The sequence below is a fragment of the Dreissena polymorpha genome, chromosome 3, assembly GCF_020536995.1.
Source record: "Dreissena polymorpha isolate Duluth1 chromosome 3, UMN_Dpol_1.0, whole genome shotgun sequence".
Lineage (NCBI taxonomy): Eukaryota > Metazoa > Mollusca > Bivalvia > Myida > Dreissenidae > Dreissena > Dreissena polymorpha.
This window is the reverse complement of record NC_068357.1, coordinates 26,246,665-26,266,778: the sequence shown is the minus strand read 5'-3', so window position 1 is coordinate 26,266,778 and position 20,114 is coordinate 26,246,665. Positions and strand designations below refer to the sequence as shown.

At 36.0% G+C, this 20,114-nt stretch overlaps 3 protein-coding genes across 5 annotated transcripts in view; 1 reads left to right on the top strand and 2 right to left on the bottom strand.

Annotated features, from left to right (window-relative positions):
- The window catches only part of LOC127873352 (protein phosphatase 1 regulatory subunit 27-like), a 318,207-nt gene that overhangs the window by 30,298 nt on the left and 267,795 nt on the right, over positions 1 to 20,114 (top strand). The window lies entirely within an intron of this gene.
- On the bottom strand, positions 3,169 to 18,398 carry LOC127873354 (FAU ubiquitin-like and ribosomal protein S30). The gene is made up of 5 exons (XM_052417206.1): positions 18,315 to 18,398; positions 15,966 to 16,048; positions 14,938 to 15,073; positions 8,472 to 8,527; positions 3,169 to 3,478 (listed from the first exon to the last, which is right to left on the bottom strand). Exons 2-5 carry the CDS (start codon positions 16,038 to 16,040, stop codon positions 3,353 to 3,355), a joined length of 393 nt encoding a protein of 130 aa, XP_052273166.1. The 5' UTR covers positions 16,041 to 16,048; positions 18,315 to 18,398; the 3' UTR covers positions 3,169 to 3,352.
- LOC127873355 (uncharacterized) lies at positions 16,108 to 17,986 on the bottom strand. Its single transcript, XM_052417207.1, has 2 exons — positions 17,089 to 17,986; positions 16,108 to 16,863 (listed from the first exon to the last, which is right to left on the bottom strand). Exons 1-2 carry the CDS (start codon positions 17,136 to 17,138, stop codon positions 16,584 to 16,586), a joined length of 330 nt encoding a protein of 109 aa, XP_052273167.1. The 5' UTR covers positions 17,139 to 17,986; the 3' UTR covers positions 16,108 to 16,583.

Here is a 20,114-nt window from a genome sequence, read left to right as displayed (position 1 = left end):
ACAAGGTTGACAATACTTTGTCCTAGATAGGGCTAAATAGGTGTTTATAATGGTATAAGGCCCTGCACCGTGCACTCCAGTCCGACATGGTTCTTCTAGTTTGAAGGGGAAAGGGTGGGGTGTCGAAGAGGAAGGGAGGGGGTGCAATGCAGCCAACAATCCCAGGTTACTGGACAGCCTCGTCCTTTCTTGTAGTAAGAAATGCCATAAAATATGATTATATTAAAAAACTGAAAAATGTAAATGGTGGACTAACGTCATACTCTCATAAAAAATGTATTAAAATAAAGAAGACCAGGTCAATGCCATTGGCCTGATTTAGAAAGGGCGGGGTAGAACAATAAACCCATTAAAAACTTAAATAAAGGTTGTGTAAAAGCGACACAAATCCAACACAATTATTTGATTACATCAGGTTTGTGCAGAGATTACACATTTTTAAAAGAAAACAGTCACAAGACTGTATAATTAGGTGGGTGTTGTCTGCTCTCCCTCCCCCAATGACCTAGATTTTGTCAGTTATTTGACAATCTAGTAAGTATTTGGCGAGGGCAGAGAAGACCGGGCCCCTAGCTGCTCCCTTGGGGTCTAGCACGTTGGTAAGGTTAAAAACTAGTCCATGGGAGTGCAATGCAGCTTCGAGGTGGTCTGCAAACTCTATTGTCTACACAAGGTTTTTCTATTATTTGACCTAGTTTTTGACCTAGTGACCTACTTTTTGACCCCAGATGACCCAAATAAAATCCCAACCCAGATTTCATCAAGATAAACATTCCAACCAAATTTCATAAACATTGGATGAAAAATATGACCTCTACTGTCTACACAAATTTGTTGATTTTTCAATTATTTGACCTACTGACCTAGTTTTTGACCCCAGATGACCCAAATACAATCCCAACCCAGATTTCATCAAGATAAAAATTGGATGAAAACTGCGACCTCTATTGTCTACACAAGGTTTTTCTATTATTTGACCTATTATGTGACCTAGTTTTTGACCCCAGATGATCCAAATACAATCCCAACCCAGATTTCATCAAGATAAACATTCTGACCAAATTTCATAAAGATTGGATAAAAACTGTGACCTCTACTGTCTACACAAACAAGTTGATGACGGACACGCGCATGCACACACAACTGACGCCAGACATCACACGGTCACATAAAAACGCACTTCGTGACCCGGTGAACTTGTTTTTGACCCGGCATGACCCATCTTCGAACTTGGCCTAGACTTCATCTAAATACAACTTCTGACCAAGTTTGGTGAAGATCGGATGAAAACTACTCGAATTAGAGAGCGGACACGAAAAGTGTGACGGAAAGACAGACAGACCGATGGACAGTGCGAAAACTATATGCCTCCCATTGGGGGCATAAAAATAGCAGTGACATGAATTTTTACTGTAATTTAAATTCATTTTTAACAGAAGTTTCATCTATGGTTTAAATGATCGATATTGTGTACTACTACAGAGGTATTAAGATTTATGTTATGACTAATTGCCATTTATGTTTGATTTGCATATTATATTGTTATGTATTATATTTACATAAACAAATGATTTGTCGATTTTATAAATTTTAACACAATTTTATGTGTCCGTGATTAGTTATTATTGTTAAACCATTGTTTTTATAAACCGCGCCATCGTGAATAGAGTAAAACTCCAGTATTATATGATCAACCATAAATAGGTCCCTGTTCGAATAAATATCAAAGCATAAAATTTACTAACTACTGGCAAGCTTTAAGATTGATATTATAAACAAAATATGTATGTTATTATGCAACAAGAGATGTGTTTGTCAGAAACACAATGCCCCCTATAGCGCTGCTTTGAAATAAAATTTCAATGTATCATTTGGCAGGTTTAGAAATTATCTCCCTTTTAAAGCTTATTACTTCCCTTGGATTGTATTTTTTTACTTTTGACCTTTCACATCTATAAATGTGCAGCTTCAAGAGATGCACATGCATGCCAAATATCAAGTTGCTATCTTCAATATTACAAAAGTTATGGCCAATGTTTAAGTTCTCGGACGGACGGACAGACAGTTCAACTGCTATATGCCACCCTACCGGGAGCATAAAAATGGGGTCATTTTTAATAAACGTGCACCTGTTAAAAAGGTTGATACTAAATATTTTCCTTTTAGGTTTCCATAAGCAAGTACCATTCGTGTTTTAACTTCTTACAGTGTTCCTTTTCGTCCTAAAGTCTGCTTGCAAATAAAGCATGTTTTTATAATGATGCCACACATTTCCATGAACCATGTAGGTTCTGAATAGACTTATCATCATTTACATGCTGTTTTTATGCTAACAGATAAGCCTTGACAGAAGAAATAGCCTCTTGACACATATATTTTTCTGACTGTTTCACAGATAACACTATTAATGGAGTTTTTATTCTGTTTGCATTTCGTTAACATGACATATGTATGCTGGCCGCTAAGCCCAGACAACCTAGATGCTTAATTTTTAATTACATATCTAGCTCCATTACACCGAAACGCTTGTTATTTAAATACCCTTTTTCTGGAGATCTAAGAACACTCCCACAGTGGCATCAAAACCCGGTAGCTATGTGAAAACCAAATCCACAACACCATGGCAACTAGATGCTTTCATGTAAGCAACTGCTAACTTAGAAAGGTTGTATCAGCATTGCAGACAATGATGAAAGAATTGTTACAAAATGGCTGTTGATTTATACAAGTGGGACAAAAATTAATCAAAGCGCTGAAGGCATTGCAGTTGTTCGCCGTTGTTGTCCTTGATTAGCTTGTGCGGATTGCACAGGCTTATCAGTGTGCACAGGCTGATCTTATTTGACGTGTATTAAGCCCGTTTTCCCTGAAAGCAGCCAATATGTACAGATTTCAATGATAAACACTAGACTGGCAAATGTCGACTTACAAGCTGGTATATAAACTCACTGCTAGAGGGTATATACACTCACTGCTAGAGCAGACCCTTTTGTCATCTGCTGCAGACAGGCAGCGGTAATCGTCCCTTGCAGAGTGAGTTGTGGTTCTTACCGTACTTAAGGCTTCTAAGCACATACTGATTTGCAAAATATGCTCTGTAAATTTAGCTGGCAGCTAAAGCGACCAACTAAAAATGAGTCAATGGGAAGCAAAAGAGAATATGTAATATACTAGTACCCTCAATCAGGAAAAGCTGTATTATATACATATGACATTAATCACACTTACAAAACTTATTCAAGCTGTATTTTAAGTTTAATTAATCTTTTAACAAAAACCACATGAAATAAAATAAGCTCATTTTTCTTTCCAAAGGCTTGGATTTATTTTAAACAAGTTCTGTACAGTTCATTTAGGTGTTGGAGTTGGGTCCCTTCCTGCGACCAAAGCCTTGTACAACATTCACATAGCGCCTGTTGTACTGCATGCGTCTCTTGGCACGGCCCGTCTTCTTTTTCTTCTTTTCCTGCTTCTCAACCTGGAAAATGTCATTGGAAACTGGATGAAATGCCATTGGAAACTGGATGAAATGTCATTGGAAACTGGATGAAGTGTCATTGGAAACTGGATAAAATGTCATTGGAAACCTGCTAAAATGTCATTGGAAACTGGATGAAATGTCATTGGAAACTGGATGAAATGCCATTGGAAACTTAATGAAATTTCATTGGAAACTAGATCAAGTGAAATTGGAAACCTGCTAAAATGTCATTGGAAACTGGATATAATTGGAAACATGATAAAATGGCAACGGAATCTTTATGATATATAATTGGAAACTTCATAAAAATACCATTTAAAACAGGATTAAATATCTTTTGACTCCGGGTAAAATGTCATTGGAAACTGGACAAGAGCACCGCATAAGGGGTGCCACGCTCTGCTACGGGTGCAGTTTTGAATAAATGAAAGCTTGTCAGATTTAATTTTTTTAAAGGTCACAGTGACCTTGAACTTTGACCTAGTGACCCAAAAAATGGGTGTGGCGTGTAGAACTCGTCAAGGTGCATCTACATATGAAGTTTCAAAGTTGTAGGTGGAAGCAATTTGATTGTAGAGCCAATGTTCAAAACCTTAAAAAAAATGTTAAGGTTTTAGCACGACGCAGACGACAAGCTGGCTATGACAATACCTCGGGTTTTCTCTGAAAACGCCGAGCTAATAAAATTATCTAACGTACTAGGTGAAATTCAACAGTAAAAACATTTCCACATAGAAACTATACAGGGTATGCCAACAATTCTTTACTGAAACTGAAAGATACTTAAATGAATGCTTGAATGTTTTCTTCAATCAAATTCTTTAAGTTGGTACTTTTTTTTTAACTTCACTTTAGTTCAGGAGTGTTCAGCACAAAATTTGACATTAATGCACATGCTGTAGCAAGTCATACAGTATGAGAATGAGATACCTACTCATACTTCTAGGACCTGTTTATTAAGACAGCAATGTAGAACAAGAGCACCGCATAACGGGTGCCAACGCTCGGCTGCGGGTGCAGTTTTGAATAAATGAAAGCTTGTCAGAATTAATTTTTTTAGAGGTCACAGTGAACTTGACCTTTGACCTAGTGACCCCGAAATTGGTGTGGCGTGTAGAACTTATCAAGGTGCATCTACATATGAAGTTTCAAAGTTGTAGGTGGAAGCACTTTGATTTCAGAGGCAATGTTAAGGTTTAAGCACGGCGGAAGACACGACACGGACAAGACGAGCTGGCTATGACAATACCACGGGTTTTCTCCAAAAACAGCCAAGCTAAAAATGAGATGGGATAATATTGTATTAAACACTTTTAGCCAGTTTGACTGTATTATGTTAGTTTTTTAAACTCACCCTGCTACTTAGTTAAGGTGTGTTGAGAAAGGTCTAACTAATACTTCAATTAACATGTAAGCCTCATCAGAATTCTATATCCTTTCAATAAATTTTAGAAAATAAATTATATGGGGTTCAATCGCTACAACAAGAACCTTGTAATAAACATGAATAATCCTTGCACCACTTTGTCTCATTATACAAGGGCAAGTAACTCGGAGGAATGTTTGAATAACTGAGGATGAAGTGTCTTGCATATCTACACTTGTTTCTTTTAATTTCAATTTTAAATGTGAAACGTGAAAGTAGCTTCTCAAACAAACCAATAAACAGAAACTGAACAACTTGCTTAGCAACAAAGAGGCTCCGTCCCTAAGGCTTATTTACCACTCACTGCGGGGTTAAAATAACACTTTTATGTAATAATTTTGTATATAACATCAACAGTTTCATAAGATGACAGGATTGAGCTCAGGTTTTTTTTTGGCCCGATTTTATAGCCGTAATTCGGCTATGTTCCCAATCCCAAAAAGTATACTTTTTTCCCAAAATGTGGCAAAAAATTCCCAATTTCCCAAATGTTTTTTTTTTTTTAAAGAAGTGTCTTATGCGTATTTTATCTCAATTTTAATTCAATTACATCTCACAAAGTTTTTTATGATTTTGTTCTTTTAATTTTAATGATTATAAAGTGTTATATCAAATTTAGTATTTCCCTAATTAGTGGACTTTTCGTGTGGAAAAAAAAAGGCTAATTAATTAATTTTCCAAATTTCATGAAAATGTCGAAAAAATTACAAATTCCAAAGCCATGGGCTATCTTCCCAAAAAGTGGGAAAAAAACCCTGGAGCTTAATATACAGAACCAAAATATTATGGTGCTAACCTTTGCTCTTTTTACAGAAAACAAGAACACACTTAAATTGCATAACATCATGCTTAAAATTTCATAATTTGCTGGTGATAAAATCACTGATAAGTTGATTGAGGCTATAAACTAGAGCTTTGTCACATACTTGACGTATACCCCCATGTGCCGCATTGACACGGACTATTTTGCATGCTGTCTTCACAAAACAAGAGAAGCTAAGTTATGGCGATTTTTAAGAATTATTATGCCATTATCATTTATGGCTATTTTTGACCTTTGAACTCAAAGTGTGACCTATACCTTGGAGATATCGACAAAATTCTTTCGTGCGACACACCGTCCAATAATGGTGATTAAATGATTTTTAATCTCACAATGAACAACATAGTTATGGCCCAGAGAAGCTCATTTATGGCCTTTTTTGACCTTTGTACTCAAAGTGTGACCTTGACCTTGGAGATATGACCGTTATTCTTTCACGCGCCACGCCATCCAATGATGGTAAACAAATGATTTAACAAGAGCTTTCACCATAGGATGACTTATGCCCCCTATAAACGCTTGATAGACATTATGAGCTTTTTTCAAACCTAAACGCAGACTTCAAAACCTGAACGCGGACCCTTAGTTCAAGGTCAAGGTCAAAGGGGTCAATTTTGTGTGCGTATGGAAAGGTCTTGTCCATATACACGTGCATACCAAATATGAAGGTTAAATCTCAAGGGACATAGAAGTTATGAGCATTTTTCAAAACCTAAACGCAGATTTCGAAACCTAAACCCGGACCCTAACTTCAAGGTCACGGGGGTAAAAAATTGTGTGCGTATGGAAAGGCCTTGTCTATATACACATGCATACCAAATATGAAGGTTAAATCTCAAGGGACATAGAAGTTACGAGCATTTTTCGAAACCTAAACGCAGATTTCGAAACCTAAACGTGGACCCTAAGTTCAAGGTCAAGGTCACAGGGGTAAAAATGTTTGTGCGTATAGAAAGGCCTTGTCCATATACACATGCATACCAAATATGAAGGTTATATCTAAAGGGACATAGAAGTTATGAGCATTTTTCAAAACCTAAACGCAGATTTCAAGTTCAAGGTCACAGGGGTCAAAATTTGTGTGAGTAAGGAAAGGCGTTGACCATATACACATGCATACCAAATATGAAGGTTATATCTTAAGGGACATAAAAGTTATGAGCATTTTTCAAAACCTAAATGCAAATTTCGAAACCTAAACGCGGACCCTAACTTCAAGGTCAAGGTCACAGGGGTGAAAATTTGTGTGTGTATGGAAAGACCTTATCCATATACACATGCATACCAAATATGAAGGTTATATCTCAAGGGAAATAGAAGTTATGAGCATTTTTCGAAACCTTAACGCAAAGTATGCAGAAAGACGGACAGTCCGATCACTATATGCCCCAGAGCTACAGATAAGCTGCGTATTTGCGTAAATACGCAATAAAAAATAGGTGGATACGCAATTTTTTCAAAATCTGTGCGTACCGGTACGCAAAACAAATCGCTGATACCCAATTCGAGCCGCCTTCTATGCGTAATGAAAAATCCCGTTTTGTTTTGGCCGTTTTGAATCGAGTCTTAATCGACAAGCGCTTGTTTTTATCTGGTAACGTATTTACCAATCGTTTAGATGATAACAAATGCGAGTCAAACAAAATGGCGTCTCGAGGCAGACGAAAAGTTGCGCAAAAAAGTACAAAAACATTTAGATTCCTTTGTCGTGGTAAATAAATCTAAATATAAAACAATTGCAAAGGGCATAGTTGATGACTATAATGAATTTTGTTTGGGGCATTTTCGGTCAAAATACACTATATTATACTATCACAATACCGTTCCAAATCCCTATGATGGGGTGTGTTGGGTTTCTAAAACAAAAGTACTGGCCCATATTATTGGAAAAAAAAACAAGTAGAAACACATTCGATGAGTGGGTTGAGAAATTCCCTTGTCTTCAGATTGTTGAATCTGATAGCAGAAAGATGGAACAACCTATACTGCGATTGAATACATAACAGTGACTTTATGTAGGTACGGTTTTGAGAAGCTAAATTCACGTTTTATTGCAAATACCCAATTCACTTGTTTGTTTTGGTACAAATACCCAATTATTTTTTATATGAGCGGGCATCATACTTTTGGATACCCAATCACGTTTTCCATTACCCAATTCATTCTTATTTTGAAGGGTATTACCCAATTACCCCAAAAAGCTTATCTGTAGCTCTGATATGCCCCCTTTTCTTCGAAAGGGGGCATAAAAATCTCACAATGAACGACATAGTTATTGCCCGGACAAGCTCATGTATGGCCATTTTTTACCTTTGAACTCAAAGTGTGACCTTGACCTTGGAGATATCGACGCAATTCTTTCGCGTGACACAACACCCAATTATGGTGAACAAATGTGCCAAAATAATTTTAAAATCTCACAATAAATGACAAAGTTATGGCCCGGACAAGCTAATTTATGGCCATTTTTGACCTTTGAACTCAAAGTGTGACCTTGACCTTTGAGATATCAACGTAATTCTTTCGCGCGGCACACCATCCAATGATGGTGAACAAATGTACTAAATGATTATAAAATATCACAATGAACAACTTAGTTATGGCCCGGACAAGCTTTCGGGACAGACCGACAAAGTGACTCCTATATAGCCCCAATTACCATTGGTAATGGGGGTATAATTATTATTATCATGGTTCTTTGAAACATGTTAATCCCTTGTCCATTTTGAAAAAAAAATTACCTTAGGAGTCTGTCCTTTCACTTTACCAGCACGAGCCAGGGATCCGTGGACCTTACCTGGAATAATGATAATGGGTTAAAGATTATAGCTCTGGGCTTAATGCATGTGCTTAAAGTTTCGCCACAGACTAGCACGTGCAGTCTCCACCAGGGTTGGCATATTGACCGGTCAATTGAGTATTGACCGGGCCGGCGGTCAATACCCGGTTAAAACCGGTCATTACTGGTCAATACCGGTCATTACTGGTCAATACTGGTCGATTGAAAATTGTAGCATGTAAACATCACAAAGGAGCTATTTTATATTAAATAAATAATTATTCTGTAATTGATAAACTTTGTTTGAGTCATTTATTGTAAAAAAAATCTTTAAAGTTGTAAAAAATTAAATCTTTATTATTTATGGAAATGGCCTTAAATATATAAGGACTCAGGCAATATCTTTATCTCGGTGTATCACATCTGTTACTAAAGTATTATTACTATTGTAGTTACCATAGTATTTCACTTTTCTATTGATATATCTATTTGATAAGCAGATGGACAAACAGAACTCTTGTGTTTTCTAGGGTCATAAATCTGGCCCCTAAGCCTTAGTTGGTAATAAAATCCATGCAGTTTTATGTCTCTGATATTGACAATGAAGCAAATCTGCCCTTAGGCTATTTCAGATCACTCACACAAAAGAAGATTACTTGCTATTAATTTAAGTGTAACTTCTAAGTTGTCTCCTTTCTGTATTATGAGAGTTTTTTTTCCTTTCATATTTAAAAGTTCAATTGGTATTCAAATGATTAAGCAATCAAAGTTCTTGATTTTGACAACAAAAATGTTTTCCAATTGTGGGTCTACTCTAGACTCTTCTTTTCAATTATTGTTTTCTTTTATTAATTATTTCTTATTATGTTTTTTATTTTTATATCAATGGAAAATATAAGAATTTTTCACTATTTTGTTTAAAAATTATTTAAAGAAATCTAGGCAAGAAAACATGATAAGGGTCGTGTCAAAAAGGTGCCATTTAAGGCCCTATTATCAGTTTTGGGTGCCCCATCCTGTATAGGTGTCACTGAGAAGACTGTGGGGACAGTGGTGCATGAGGAACAACTCATACACAGTAATTGACAGGTTCTTGTTGAATCAAGCATAGAATTATCTGAGCATTCATAATTCATTAGAATTGAAAAAAAGTTCAATCGACCAGAAAAATCCAATGGACCAACTAGGACTGATTTTCAAAATTTCGAGAGATTGGCCAACAAATTGCACGAACAGGTATAAAATAGTGGGTATTTATAGCTTCAGACATTATTGGCAACATGTCTGTTTAATTTATATTATCAATATAGTTTAATTAGGCACGGATAATTAATTAAAATTGGGGGTAAAGTTCAATCGACCAGTATTGACCAGTAATGACCACTTCAGGAGTATTGACCAGGGCGGTTTTAACCGGTAAAAACCGCTGGTTAAAACCGGGGGTGGTCGATTGGTGCCAACCCTGGTCTCCACAGTCTAACCAGGATGATACTTTCCCCTATATGGAATTTTTCATTTAAAGGAAGTCTCTCGGAAATCCAGTCAAGGCAAAGTGTCGTAGCTGATTAACATGTGCAGACTGCACGGGTATATAAGGGACACCACTTGACATAAAAACATTAAGCCCTGTTTAAACTTTTCCCAGAGGGTACCTCATATCCTTTTTGAATACTTGCAATTGGGACAAGACAGTTACCAACATGAGCAAGCAATACCAATATCCGATTTACATTGTTAAGCAAAATGTGGCAACAAAATAAGCTACAATTACGGTATGCATGTACATAATTTGAAATGGCAGCAAAGGCTAATCTTCCATTTCTCCTCCCTAACCTCCTGTTATAGTATGTCCAATAAATTGGATACATTTTTTAATGGTCAATCTTCTAGAACATACAGACACAATATGTTTTCTTTGTTGCTTCTGATGAATTTGTAGAGTAATATACAGTGTTTCTTGATAAAAAGATTAACCTTTTCATATTAGACAACATAACTTTTGAAATATATGCCGAATGGATGACTGAATTAATGTAATGTAATGATTAATGTATTCCACATCAGAACTAAGTTACGAAGTGCAAAGTTAATATCAACGATTTTTTACAAAAGAAGTTGACTTGCCATTTTTAAGCATGCCAAAGTTTATTATGGTAAATTTGGCACAAATTTATAGGTGACCACTGACAAACTTATACAAGAGGGCCATGATGGCCCTGTATCGCTCCACTGTTTTTTATGCGAAAAAAGCGTGCAATGCACATGGGTTGAAATGTACTCAAGCAAGTGACTTTCTCTTTCTATCCCTTGTCCCACTGGGCGCTTAAAGTTGGAAGGGTGAGCATTTTTATATATAAATTTGGCCCCAGGGGCATAATTTGAACAAACTTGGTAGAGAACTATAAGATGTCACTACATACCAAATTTGGTAGCCCTAGGCCCAATGGTTATGGACAGGAAGATTATATAAGCATATGTTCAGTTTTGTGACCCCCGCGGCAGGGTCAAATTTTAGCCAAGGGGAATAATTTGAACAAATTTGTTAGAGGACTATTAGATGTCACTACAAACAAAATTTAGTAGCCCAAGGCTCTATAATTATGAACAAGATTTTTAAAGTTTGCACAAAATTGGCCTTATTTAAGCATATGTTCATTTTTGTGACCCCCGGGGCAGGGTTAAATTTGACCCCAGGGGCATAATTTGAAAAAACTTGGTAGAGAACTTTAAGCACAAAATAGGCCTTATTTAAGCGTATGTTCATTTTTGTGACCCACGGGGCAGAATCCAATTTGACCCCAGGGGCATAATTTGAACAAACTAAGTAGAGAACTATTAGATGTCACTATATACCACATTTGGTAGCCCTAGGCCCTACGGTTATGGACAAGAACTTTTTTTAAGTTTGCACAAAATAGGCTTTACAGGGCTTGCACTAAGAAATAAATTTTGGAAGTCCTGACTTCCTGCCCTTTACTTATGGAAGTCCCACTCAAAAATGTTGGAAGTCCAAACATCTTTAATGTTGATGTTAACGGAATGTCAACTGCGTTAATGATCACAAACTCTTCCCATCCATTTTGGGTCACTTTAATTCTGTGAAAGTAACTAGATATATTATACAACAAGGCGGAGACTACCCAAGGCTTTAAAAATTAGGAGAAGTTTGGAAAATCAGGGTATAAGTTTGTGCAAACAATATCGACTTAAAAGACAAAACATGTTGCACCTTTTCATCACATATTTATTGTCATTTTATTATCCTCATCCCTATGACTGCATTTGCAACAAAACACAATCTTAATGAATGGTCATGATGGAGCATCTAGAATATCAATTACTGTTTATCCGAATACTATACATGTCCGAAATATGTACACTTAATAAATGCCTTACCAGTTTAACTTTAATAATCCAAACTTTCCATGTTGTTATCTGGTTTAACAAACCTTATCAAATGCTTGTTAAATCCATTTAATGTTTTCTCCATTGAACCAACATTACTTGTAATTTGAATCACCAGCTTTGAACTGAACGCGGGTTGAATGTTGCAATAGGTCAGCCATTTGCAATGTCGAAGGTCATGACGTTGCAATTTAATTCTACTCGGATAATTTAAATCTAATCCAGGAATGTGTTTTCTGAATGTTTCTGACTAGTAAAATGACTTGTTAGTATAGAAAATGAACTGTGATTCCAGTTTATATAAGCTGGTTATTACTCGTAATTATCGGTGGATTAACAAACTGAGAAAACTCGCGGGACCTAAAACGGTAGTGAATCTATGTAATTAATTAAACTTTGATCAGTTTTGTTTTTCTTTAATTATTTTTGCCGTCTTTCTTTTACCGTGCCGTCTGCCGAAAACCAGCAGTTAACGCCTAATCATTAGACAACATACGGCACGCGCAAAGAGGCGCGAGTGTGTTGTTAAAGCAACCAATATTAAGCGACTGCTTTGTAACGGTCAATTTGCGATCCGCGCGGGGGGGGGGGGGGGGGGGGGGGGGGGGGGGGGGGGGGGGGGTAAATTGTGTAACCGTTAGATAAACAACACACAATAAACTTGCTACCGGTAATCACCTGCGGGCGGTAGCAAATATAAGGAGGCGGAGTTTAGACTGATCGAGACGTGTGCAAAACACATTGAGTCGGCAGAAAGCAGTGTTGATTGAAGTGTTATTTTAATCGACAGCTTACGTCACGGGTTGCTATTTTCTGCGTATGACCAATTTTAAGGAAGTACAGTGGACGTCATGGGGTTTTGTTATCGGCGTATGGAAACAATTATCGGGCGTAATATACGGCCGTACGCCGCTTAGTGCAAGCCCTGGGCTTTATATAAGCATATGTTCAATTAATTGACCCCCGGCAGGTTTTTTTTTCCACTTTTTGGGAAGATAGCCCATGACTTTGGAATTGGGAATTTTATCGGCATTTTCATGAAATTGGGAAAATAAATTCATTAGCCTTTTTTTCCACACGAAAAGTCCACTGATAAGGGAAATACTAAATTTGATTTAACTCTTTATAATAATTCAAATTAAAAGAAAAAAAACATATAATACTTTGTTAGATGTAATTGAATTAAAATTGAGATAAAATACACATAAGACTTCTTCCTAAAAAAAAAAAAAAAATTATTTTTTTTTTTTTTTTGGCAATTGGGAATTTTTTGCCGCATTTTGGGAAACAAGTATACTTTTTGGGATTGGGAACATAGCCGAATTTCGGCTATAAAAATCGGGCCAAAAAAAAACCTGCCCGGGGCGGGGTCAAATTTGACACCAGGGGCATCATTTGAACAAATTTGAAAGAGGTTCACCCCAGGAACATTTGTGAAAAGTTTTATCAGAATTGGACTTGTAGTTTAGGAGAACAAGATGTTTAAAGAAAAAGTTAACACACTGACGCACGCACGACGGACACAGGACCATGACATAAGCCCCGCTGGCCTCTGGCCAGTGGAGCTAACAAAAGCACCGCCTTGCGGGTGTAGACCGCTCATCTATTTTTCTTTTTAAAGGTGAAGTGACCTATCTCAATTTCAATCACAAAGGAGGGAGGGGTGGAGTGGAGAGGGGTGTATAGTGTGGGGGTGTGGTCATTTATTACAATATCTTCCAAAAATGCAAAAAAAAGGCAACAAATATTTTTTTTTGGGGGGGGGGGATTCTTGGGTGGGATGGTTGGACGGTATTTCAAAAATAAAATAATTAAAATAAATATTTGTGTTTTTTTAACCATGTTAAAGAAAAAAGAATGTTTTTTTTTTTTGGGGGGGGGGGTATAGTGTAAGGGTGTGGTGGTCATTGATTAGATGATCTTTAAAAAAAAAAAATTTGGGGGGGGGGGGGCATGATAGCATGAAAGTATTTGAAGTTTGAAAGCAATAGCCTTGATTCTTTAGAAGTAAAGTGGATCTAAACACAAAATTTAACCATATATTCAAAGTTACTAAGTCAAAAAAAAAGCCATAATTCCGTAAAAATGACAAACAGAGTTATGCAACTTGTCCTTTACTGTCCCCTTATGATAGTTTGCGAGTGTTCCAAGTATGAAAGCAATATCTATGATACTTTAGGAATAAAGTGGACCAAAACACAAAACTTAACCAAATTTTCAATTTTCTAAGTATAAAGGGCCCATAATTCTGTCAAAATGCCAGTCAGAGTTACATTACTTTGCCTGCCAAGTCCCCTTATGATAGTAAGTGTTGCAAGTATGAAAGCAATAGCTTTGATACTTTAGGAATAAAGTGGACCTAAACACAAAACTTAACCAAATTTTCAATTTTCTAAGTATAAAAAGGGCACATAATTCTGTCAAAATGCCAGTCAGAGTTACATAACTTTGCCTGCACAGTCCCCTTATGATAGTTAGTAAGTGTTGCAAGTATGAAAGCAATAGCTTTGATACTTGAGGAATAAAATGGACCTAAACACAAAACTTAACCAAATCTTCAATTTCTAAGTATAAAAAGGGCACATAATTCTGTCAAAATGCACGCCAGAGCTATCTAACTTTGCCTGCCCAGTCCCCTCATGATAGTAAGTAAGTGTACCAAGTTTGAATGCAATAGCTTTGATGCTTTATGAGAAAAGTGGACCTAAACACAAAATTTCACCAAATTTTCAATTTTCTAAGTATAAAAAGGGCACATAATTCTGTCAAAATGCATGCCAGAGTTATCTTACTTTGCCTTCCCAGTCCCCTCATGATAGTAAGTAAGTGTACCAAGTTTGAATGCAATAGCTTTGATACTTTATGAGAAAAGTGGACCTAAACACAAAACTTAACCGAACGCCGACGCCAAGGTGATGACAATAGCTCATTTTTTTTCTTCAAAAATAGATGAGCTAATAACATCCACACGACAATTTCAACCAGCTTAATAAATGAGTGAACAATTAAGTTCTCATAACTACCTCCAAGCATCCTGATATTGACCTCCAGTGTAGACATGTCCTCAAGGCTCGACAAGAGACCACTGACCAAGGGCTTGCCTCCATAGAGGATTACCTGGTCTTCAACACTGAAGCCTTCTTTCTCAGCAATCAAAGCCTGGGAAATAATACAATTTTCATGTCTGTATTATTTTTGTACAGTATCAATGTTATTGGAAAATTTAGTTTGATACTTCTGTTAAATTTGACAATTATATAAATCAAATTAATAAATTATATGTTGTCCTTACTTGAAAGTTCTTCTACTTCTATCAAGGGTTAACTTGACCATAGAGCTCTGGTAAAAGACTCTGTCTATTGACTTGTTCTGTGAGACAAGCTGTCTCCATATAGCTAACATTTATGCAGTTATTTTTAAATTGATTGTACAGTCTCAATTTTAACAACCTTTTCAATGAGGATATTTGATATTTCATCCATAAATGTGATATTGAACTTTGAGCTGTTTGGACACAAGTTTGCTTGACATGCCGTTGGCGTAGGAAGGGTGGGGGTTAAATGTAAGTATAATATTAACTTTTATGCACACTTGAATGATTTAGTCGCTTCGAGTTGTTTTGTTTGTTAACTTTTACTTGATGTTAATTTAATAAATGATCATAATTTACAATTAGTTTTTAATATTTTCAAATGGTAAAATAACACCACTTATTTCAAGACATATATCATATTACTGAAAAACACATGAAAATCCCAATATGTTTCAGATTTTACATTAAATATCAGTAAAGATAGATGAGACTTGGAGTCTTTGTGTCAATCAGGAACAATCCCTTGCTAATTGAGAAAGTGACTGACATGTAATTAATGAATATAAAGTAAATAGGATTGTTGCAGAATAAAATTATTTGGAACCCATAACTATAAACTGTAGCCCAATTTACATTCATTACTATCTTTCAATTGATAGGCATCAATGAAATAAATTTATTGTGTTAAAATGTTTTGCGACTGAATTCTTGTTCGGGAACTGTTGTCTGATTACATACCTTGACATCTTCAACAGTCTCAGTCCCAGTCACCTGGACTACATGAGTCTCTGTGCCACGAATGAACAACTGCATTTTGCAACCTAAAATCACAGGAACATGTAAGTAGCAACATTTACAACATGCATTGCTTTTAATATGCAGGGTTTTCATTAGGATTCTTTGTAGCAGACTTTTGAGTTATTTGAGGAGGCCAACCTGCTAGGGGGGTCCGGGCATCCCCCCGTAAATGTTTTGTAATAAAGGTGCCAAATCGTGGCTTCTGAGCAATTTTGGGCACGTATTTTACATGATTTTCCTCAGTTAAAATAGAGGGTATTAATGTGAATTATTAAGTCCTCAGGTTACATCAACTCTCAAGTGTGTCAATTGTCCCAAATTTGAAATCCTGAAAATAAAATCTGGGTGCCGATAGGGCCCACGGTGAGTTCAGGGCACACCCTGGACAGGGGTCCATGGGGCCAGAGGCACTAGTTGCCACAACAATCATCATACGATAATTCACAATCTGATTCAGATAGCGAATTATCGGATGATGATTGTTGTGGCAACTAGACTAGTTGCCACAACAATCATCATACGATAATTCACTATCTGATGATTGTTGTGGCAACTAGACTAGTCGCCACAACAATCATCATCCGATAATTCACTATCTGATTTTGGATCATATTCCTTTGATGCCAGGTTAAGTTTTTGTATTGCTATATCAACAGCTGTCTCAATCATTCTCAGCTCATCATTCCCCTCAGTAACATCAGTTTGGACCCCAGCATTCACAAGTGTAAGAACTGGTGCTAATGCTGAGGCCCTTTGCTGCTTCGGGGGAATCTTCCGCCTCTCCTTCTTGTCTAGCCACAGCTTGACTGCTGACTTGACATGCTGCTTGGCTTCAGGACTTAAATAGTAAAATACATGTAAGATACATGTAATCAATATGAAAATGTAGCTTTTTTCAGATTAAATTTTACTTTTGTACTTTAATTCAAACTACATTTTACTTTTGAACTTTTTTTATTTAAAGAAGAGTATGAATGGCCCATTTATTATAGAAGACACTGTGCAAGATCGTGAATGACATTACAATTTTGTCAGAGGACTCCTGGAAAAGATGCCATTTTACCTGTTTGGCTCAGGACCATTTATGCACACATACATCAGGGACTCAAGCATAGTTGTGCTAAGTCTGTTGCGTAGCCTTGTTTTGAGAGCCTATAAATGAGATTTAATGATTATCTAACAATATAGTTTAATTCCATTTTTGGCAAGCAATGACTTGGTTTGAGACAGCAGTGATATTTTTACAAATTTTCTCATCTGAGGCCATTTTTTGCAAAAACAAATTGGGACATAGCTTAACATTGCAGTGCCAGTTCAATATATTTAGTATTTTAGGCAGCCAAGTGCGACCTTAATCATGAAAAAATCAGGAGAGTTTGGGGCTCAAGAGTTTCATTTATCCTAATGAAAGACTCACCCTCCTGTAAATTGTGGTAACAAATAAATCCACTTACCGCTCGGAGGATCAAAATTCCGCGGAGAAACTAAACAACAGCGAAATCTGTCGAAAATCGAATAAAAAACGAAATGTAAGTGTAGCAGGAAAGTGCATTTATCCGGAGGTGCCGGTAAATGATAAACGTTAACAAAACTGGAACAACATAACTTCAACAGCGAACTATCGTTCTTACTCGAAACACAAATGAAAAAGTCGTTTATTTTTCTTTTTTTTTTGACAATTCCAATTGTTGACTTTGTCACAGTTTGTGACCTTGAATCAAAGCCGTACAGTCTCGTTACCTGCTCCGCGATTGGACAATTATATCGATACGACCAATGAGAAAGCAGTTAACATATATCGGTTAAGGTTTCTTACTTCCGTTTCAGACAGTTAGTATATTAACGAATACTAAATATCTCGTCATCGTCGTGTAAATTTGCCGATGTTTTTTTTTTAAATTTTCTTTCCCAATTTGAGCCGGCCTGAATAACATTTGAGGCGGTCAAATCGGCCGCCGGCCGCCTCCTAATGAAAACCCTGAATATGCATAACAAAATCGGTTATATACGACAAACAATTCTTACAGAACTTAACAGTGGATATGTATCAGTTTTTACATGTCGTTTATGCTATCGTCACTTCATACATTGTTTTCATTTAATGTAAAATTGCATGAGGAATGGTACCTGCTGTCGAAATACACGGTCAAATCTATAGAAATTTCTTTTCTTACAGCTTTTCTACTTTAACTCATTTAAGTCTTACACAACGCAACTTTGTATACTACTAGACAGGGGTTTTGTGTATGTAATAGGCTTGTGTAACTTAATTTATTGGGAGAAACTTACACGTGCTTGTGCAATTTTGCGAACACAGTGGAAAAGGAAGCTAGTAACGCGCATGCGCGACACCTTTAACAAGACTCAACGGAGACACTAAATCTCCATAAGAAATTCTTGTCAAGGTTTTTAAACTGACAAAATCTCACAAAATCCTAAATTTGTAGTACAATGTTGACATGTAATTTAAACTTTCATTGTTTTATTATTAACGCCAAATATCGAAAGCATGTTTCACAAAACTTATGCTTAAATCAAATAGTTTCTTTACGAATCTTACCCAACTTTAATATCATTCAAGTGAAAATCAATGAGATGCAAGAAAAAGGACCCATACACATTTTAACAAGAAATTAATATAAATGAGTACTTTTTAAAAATATTGTCATGAAATTTTACTTTTTATAAAAATACAGGAATGGGATTGGTCACTGGTGTAGTTTTGTTTATTGTCAACAGTTTGTGCCTTAGTTAACATAGTTTAACTTCGCAAAAAGACGTATATTAATTAGTGGTCTGGAACCTCTTACACGAATTAAGTGTTAATAATAAATACTATAATTAAAAAAAAATGCTGTAAAAAGAACTATATAGACAACCCTCCAAATCACTCCTAAAGGTCACGAAGGCAAGAAGTATGTTCATGAAAAGCATGACACTTGTAAGAATCGAAATATCAGTCACTGTTTATAGAAAGTTTTATTATAGGGAAACTATTCATTTACAATTTAAATGGCTTCACTTATAAAACAATATCTTTATTCATATAAAAAAGTCCAATAAACATCAATTATGTCAATGTTGATATAAATTTGAATGTCTAATTTAATTGTGTATTTTTTATTTAACGTTTTTCACATTTCCTGGGACTTTAACATGTTTCAGTTTTGCTTATTTTTAGCTCGACTATTATATATGAAATATATATAGTGGAGCTACCCTACTCACCCCGGCGGCGTCGTTAGCGTTAGCGTGAGCGTGCAAATGTTAAAGTTTGCGTACCACCTCAAATATTTCCTATGTCCCTTGACATATTGCTTTCATAATTTGCATACTTCTTTACCAACATGACCCCAATCTATAAACAAGAGCAGACAACTGTATCAAGCATTTTGTAAGAATTATGGCCCTTTTCCACTTAGAATATGCATATTATTGATAAATCTATGTTAAAGTTTGCGTACCACCCCAAATGTAACTGTATCAAGCATTTTGTAAGAATTATGGCCCTTTTTTCGCTTATAATATGCACATTATTGATAAATCTATGTTAAAGTTTGCGTACCACCTCAAATATTTCCTATGTCCTTTGACATATTGCTTTCATATTTTGCATACCTCTTTACCAACATGACCCCAATCTATAAACAAGAGCAGACAACTGTATCAAAAATTTTGACAGAATTATGGCCCCTTTTAAACTTAGATAATTGAACATTTGGTTAAGTTTTGTGTTTTGGTCCATTTTACTCCTAAAATATCATAGCTATTGCTTTTTAGAATTGGAAAACTCACTAACTATCGTCAGGGGACTTTACAGGGCAAGTTGAATAACTCTGGTTGGCTTTTTAACGGAATTATGGCCCTTTTTTGTCTTTGTAACTTTGAATATTTTGTTAAATTTGTGATTAGATCCACTTTACTTCTTAAGAATCAATGCTATTGCTTTCAAACTTCAAATACTTTCTTACTATCATGATGTTACTGTACCTGGCAAGTTGAATTTGACCTTGACCTTTGAATGACCTTGACTCTCCAAGTCAAATTAATAAATTTTGCTTCAATTGCCATAACTTCTTTATTTATGAT